The sequence below is a fragment of the Morone saxatilis genome, unplaced genomic scaffold, assembly GCF_004916995.1.
Source record: "Morone saxatilis isolate NCDOM2014 unplaced genomic scaffold, NCSU_SB_2.0 Contig6, whole genome shotgun sequence".
Taxonomy (NCBI): domain Eukaryota; kingdom Metazoa; phylum Chordata; class Actinopteri; family Moronidae; genus Morone; species Morone saxatilis.
This window is the reverse complement of record NW_023340206.1, coordinates 13,582,117-13,587,495: the sequence shown is the minus strand read 5'-3', so window position 1 is coordinate 13,587,495 and position 5,379 is coordinate 13,582,117. Positions and strand designations below refer to the sequence as shown.

Below are 5,379 nucleotides of genomic sequence, written 5' to 3'. Positions count from 1 at the left end.
CTGAATAAAGCAGTTCCACCTTAACAATCACTGCTTCTCCCACGCTGTTGGACAGACAGAGGACGTCTGCTGTTTTAAAACCCGACCAGCAGGTACCAGTCCGGGACCAGAACCCGGTCTGTGGGGGGGAGCACAAACAGACAGAAAGTAGAGGAACATTACATTCCTCAACTTCCTTTCATCTTTACTGCAAACCTCCAAATATCATATCTGTTTCACTGATTATTGATAATGATTATCAATGATCATCATCAATAATCATCATCAATAATGATTATCGAAAATGATTATTGAAAATGATTATTGAAAATGATTATTGATAATCAGCCCGGAGAGAAACACGCTGCTGGTGGGAACCGCTCAGACTCGCTGTTTCATTCAGAGGTGGACGTACTCTGGATTTATTTATTTATTTCAAACTGCTGACCTTTGACCCCTGCTGGTACAAACATCAGACGCTGCCTGCTGTGTGTCAGACAGACAGGAACCTCCTCCTCCCTCCTCCTCCTCTCTCCTCCTCCCCCCGCTGTATTTCCGCGTGCTGACAGTCTGATGATTATTCCCTCGGAGGACGGAGGAGGAGACGGAGCGCGCGCTGCACACACACCTGATCAGCGCGGATCGGTAGAGTCCAATCAGAGCTGATCAGCAGTATCGATCAGGGTGAGCCGGGGACAATCGACATGAGCCCGTCCCGCCCTCTGACCGCCGCCGGGAGCTGATGAAGATGATGAAGATGATGAAGGTGCTTCCTCAGCTGCACGCGCTCCACAAGTGATCCGGTGTAAGATGCCACCGGGACCCGGAGCTCGGCACGCGGCTCGGATCGAGAACAACCCGGGGTAACAGAAACCAGAACAGACAGAAACCAGAGGCCAAAACCAGAACCAGAGCAGAGTCCAGATCCTCGGGGAGTCCGCCCCGAGCCGGGACCGGAACCGGGAGGGAGACCCGGGAGGAGCCGGGACCGGGAGGGAGACCCGGGAGGAGCCGGGACCGGAGCGCACTGACAGAGGTAACTTTATTGGAACTTATTGGAACTTATTGAAACTTTATTGGAACTTATTGGAACTTATTGGAAGTTGTGGTGTGAACATGGATCGATATGATTTCACTGTAGCAGCAGATCCAGTTATTGATTACAGTAAAGTTCTGTTCATTGATCGACAGTTTCCTTTAATGAGCTCATTGATATTGTTTAATGACGTCACTGTGACTGTAATCGATCATCAGTTCATTAATGTTAATCGATATGTGATCAATAAAACATGTCTAATGTTTGACTCATTTACATCCTGATGGATCAATGAGTCAATCAATGATCAATATCACTTACAATCAATAAAGACAGCCGACCCCTTCCCTTCCATCTTCCGATCAATGTGATCAGTTCTTCCTGCTGGTCCCTGCTGGTCCGCAGACCCCAGTTTGAACACCACTCAATCAACAATCATAAACTGATAATCAATAATCAGTGACAGTGTTCATTCACAAATTAATTGATGATCTGTACCGTTAATATGAAGTTTTACTGATCAATACATCGATCAGCTCATCAATCAGTCAGTTTGTGTGATTATTACTCTCCGTCTGCAGATCGATCAATCGATCAATCAATCGATCGATCGATTGATCGGTCCCGGCTGTGCTCCTTCAGGTCCGCATGATGCCGTCCCGGTTCCCGGTCCTCCTGGTGCTGCTGCTGGCGGCGGCGCTGCTCCGGAGCTCCGGCGGCCGAGTGGAGAGGCGACCGGACGGACGCAGCCTGTCGGAGCTCGTAGGACGGATCCCGAGGACCGGAACCGGAGTCAGACAGAGCAGAGGTCAGCCAGGACCGGGTCGGTACCAACACAGACACAGAACTACCCCAGTGTACTCACACACACTCACAAACAAAGACAGGGAGAAAGTAAACAAACAAACAAACAAACAAACAATAACGTCAGTCTGCTCATTGAGTAAGAGTAGTGTTTGTGTTCCTGTCCTTTATTTTCTGGAGGTTCTGAGGTTGTAGAGGTTCTGGAGGTTCTGAGGTTCTGGAGGTTCAGAGGTTCTGAGGTTCTGAGGTTCTGGAGGTTCTGAGGTTCTAGAGGTTCTGGAGGTTCTGAGGTTCTGAGGTTCTGGAGGTTCTGAGGTTCTACAGGTTCTAGAGGTCAAACAATACCTCTGTAAACAAGCAGCAGTTTAATAAACAGACAGAAGTGATCCAGTCTGTTTGGATGAGTCCACTTTAACTCACTGCTGCACTTACAGTTGGGTCCATTAGTGCCGGGAGCCGGTGCCAAACCGCCCCCGGGTCCTCGGTCTGGACCTGGGACCAGTGTGTTCTGACAGTGTGGAGGTTTGGATTCAGACAACAGAATATAGTTATATTAATATAGATATAAATATTAATGCAACACCAGACTCCATTAACAAAACTGCTGATTTTACCTCGTAAACAAACTCCAAACTTGACAGAAACTAAATAAAACTCACTGAAACCGACTCTGTGAGTCTTTCCAACAATCACTAACTCCGGTTTCGTGGAAATAAATCCTTCATTCAGCGACATTGATGAGACGGACCTTCAGTTTAACTACAAACAGCCGTAACATCAATATCACTCTCTACCAGACTCCAGAGACAAAACAGCTGTTTTAGGCCTCACAGCTGCAGAACCTGCGTGAGAATCATGTTTTTAAGTTTTCTTCAGTATAAAATAATTCAGTGATATTTGTCTGTACATACACTGCTAACCGCTAACAGCTAATTCAGCTACTTTCAACAGAGACAGACAACAACAACAACAACATCAGTTCATTCTTGAGCTTTTGAACTGTAGAATGAAGGTTATTCTCATTATCCAGCTGCTGACATGTTGTTTTTATTTCAGAGGCTCACCACCTAGATCCACGATACAAGGAGAAGTTAATCATACACCTGACAGGTAGGAACCATCGAGTACTGTTTCTAGCTTTCTGTGTCTTTAAGAACTGATTTTAAAATATGCATATTTGTTTATGGAGTTCTGAATGGTGTCAGAGCTCTGCGCTATCAGCCGCAGCCCGAGGTCATCCAACAGTTCAGACAAAGACATCGATTATGAACCAGAACCGGAACAGAAATATCCTCCGGTCCAACCCGGCCTTACTCCCAATACTGACGCAAAAATATGACGCTGTCACAATCCCTCTGGCGTCATTCCTGTTAGCGTTCTGATGGCGGTCCAGAGCTGCTGTGCTAACTAGCTAACGGCAGCTACAGTTGGCAGTTACTTAGCAACAAGTTAAGAGTTCAGTCAGTCTTTAAGTTTAAACGACCGTATTTTAATTAACGCTCCGTCCAATCAGAGTCCAGAATCCTCAGAGTGTGTTTGATTGTGTCCTCAGGTCCTCTTTACTTCAACCCAAAGTGCAGAAAACATTTCAACAGACTGTACCACAACACGAGAGAATGCACAGTACCTGCCTGTGAGTACACACACACACACACACACACACACACACACACACACACACAGACTGTTATCAGTGTAATGTTCTGAACAGCAGCACTCTGATGTCACTCGGTATCTTGAAATAAGTGTGTGTGTAAGTGTGTGTGTGTTCAAACAAGTCTTATCCTGTTTGAATCTCAAAGAAACTCCCGCAGCAACATGACACATTAACACTGCGGGGAATCGAACCGACGACCTGTGTGACCGCTCTGAGCTGGTTGTGTGTTTGCAGGTTGAAGCAAAGTAACTTTTACTTCTGCACTGAAGGAAGTACTCAGATCCTTTGATAAAGAGTTTCTCCTGATAGTCATTTTGGCGGGAATACGCCTCCGTATCGTCTACAGTGGAACCTTAAGGGGGAAGTCTTTTTGGGCCAGCGAGCATCACAGCACGGACGCCATTGCTTTGTCAAATTGCTGCTCTGGGGGCGGGACTGTCGGTTCTTTAGACGTTTGAACATGTTTCTGTTAAAAGATAAACATTGTGTTCTCCTCTCCTGCAGATTATAAAAGATGTGCCCGTCTGCTGACTCGACTGGCCAGCAGTCCTCGCTGTGCGGAGAGATAACGGACGGCGAGATGGTGAGACTGCGTTTATGTAACGGGTTACCTTACTGTGAGTTATTGCTGCTGCAGAGATCACACAACAAATAATCCTGATCAGAGTAATCCAAATGTTTTTGGGCCGAAACCATAAAAACATATTTCAGCCTTTGAGAGTTTCTTCATCCCTTAAAGGCAGAAAGAAAAGGTTAAAGTGTTTGTTGCTCGGGTTCCTCTGACGTTGCCAGTCACACTGCAGGAAACTGACCCGGTGCTCGCTGGTGAAACCGAGGATTAACATTATTATCTGACATCATGCAGCGCTCGGGGCACCGCCGCTGGCGAGCAGCAGCTCCTCTGGAGACCACAGAAGAAGAGCATAAATAAGTCCGACACAATGCAGCGATTGTTCACTAAAAACCAAAGCCCCAAAATAACAGAACCACAGAGTCTGCAAAGCCTGGGGAACCAGGAGGGAACTAAACCTGCAGAACTTATTATAGAACTGTCAGTAAATACTGTTGGACATTCTGCAGAACCTAGAACCTTCAACATGTTGTGTTAACATCTTTAGAACCTGTACTGAGAACCTGTAGAGCCCATAGAGCGAACCCAGCTTCCTCTTAAAGAGACAGTTTGATTGTTAAACGGTTTTGAGCTTCGTTAATTGTCTCTTCTTTCTCTCACTGTAGCAGCTGCTGGACAGGAAGTGTTGCCGTGATAACGAGGAGGGTGGGGCATCTGAAAGAGGTCCTTCAAGCAGCAGAAACACCTCAGAGACGCCACTGTCAGCCGATGAGCTTGACTGACTTCGATCCACTACCAGAACTTAACTCAGCACGAGGACCAAGTTGGACCAAGTTGGACCAGGTTCCAGTCTGGGTCGGTCGGACCTTCCCGCTGTCGGATCTACAATCCCACACCCTCCATCCAGGATCTCACCAGACCCTTAGCACCTTTGGACTTTTGGATGGACTCAACTCCACTTCATCCCACTCAGCAGACCTTTTTCACAGCAGCCTTTGTGCCGTGAAACAGTCGGGTAAACACAGGTTCAGTTCCACTCAGATCAAACAGACTCACAGTGCTGCTATTGAGCACGTCTGCTACGTTATAATATAAGCTCTGGTTCTTGAACTGGTTCCTTGGTTCTGCCCAGTGGCACCTTTGTAAACAAAAGAACGACCTGTTCGGAACCTTAAAAAACTTTGGTTCCAGAGGAAACTAATAAACAGATTTACTTTTGGTCGAAATGCTTCGAATTGTTTAAAACTTGGTGTGCGAACCACTACGGAGCCGGTTCTGTATTGGTAGAAAAAACAAGTAAATGGAACCGAACCTTGATTAGTATCATTGGTA

General features: G+C 46.5%; 1 protein-coding gene across 2 annotated transcripts; it reads left to right on the top strand.

Moving 5' to 3' along the window:
• Positions 1–575: 575 nt before the first annotated feature.
• Positions 576–5,370, top strand: LOC118340111 (ALK and LTK ligand 2-like). 2 transcript variants are annotated; one of them, XM_035677973.1, is made up of 6 exons: positions 576–1,015; positions 1,658–1,838; positions 2,876–2,929; positions 3,372–3,452; positions 3,981–4,059; positions 4,713–5,370. In XM_035677973.1, the coding sequence occupies exons 2-5, from the start codon at positions 1,664–1,666 to the stop codon at positions 4,043–4,045; spliced, it is 375 nt and encodes a 124-aa protein (XP_035533866.1). In that variant the 5' UTR covers positions 576–1,015; positions 1,658–1,663; the 3' UTR covers positions 4,046–4,059; positions 4,713–5,370. The 2 variants fall into 2 exon arrangements, with proteins under 2 accessions (XP_035533866.1, XP_035533864.1); XM_035677971.1 differs by having other exon boundaries at positions 1,597–1,838.
• The last annotated feature ends 9 nt before the right edge of the window (positions 5,371–5,379 follow it).

Excerpts from the sequence above, each read along its gene's own strand:
- LOC118340111 (XM_035677973.1), top strand. The coding sequence starts at position 1,664 with ATGATGCCGTCCCGGTTCCCGGTCCTCCTGGTGCTGCTGCTGGCGGCG. Across the intron at positions 2,930-3,371 it reads GTTAATCATACACCTGACAG|GTCCTCTTTACTTCAACCCA; the intron begins GTAGGAACCATC and ends TTGTGTCCTCAG. Across the intron at positions 3,453-3,980 it reads AGAATGCACAGTACCTGCCT|ATTATAAAAGATGTGCCCGT; the intron begins GTGAGTACACAC and ends CCTCTCCTGCAG.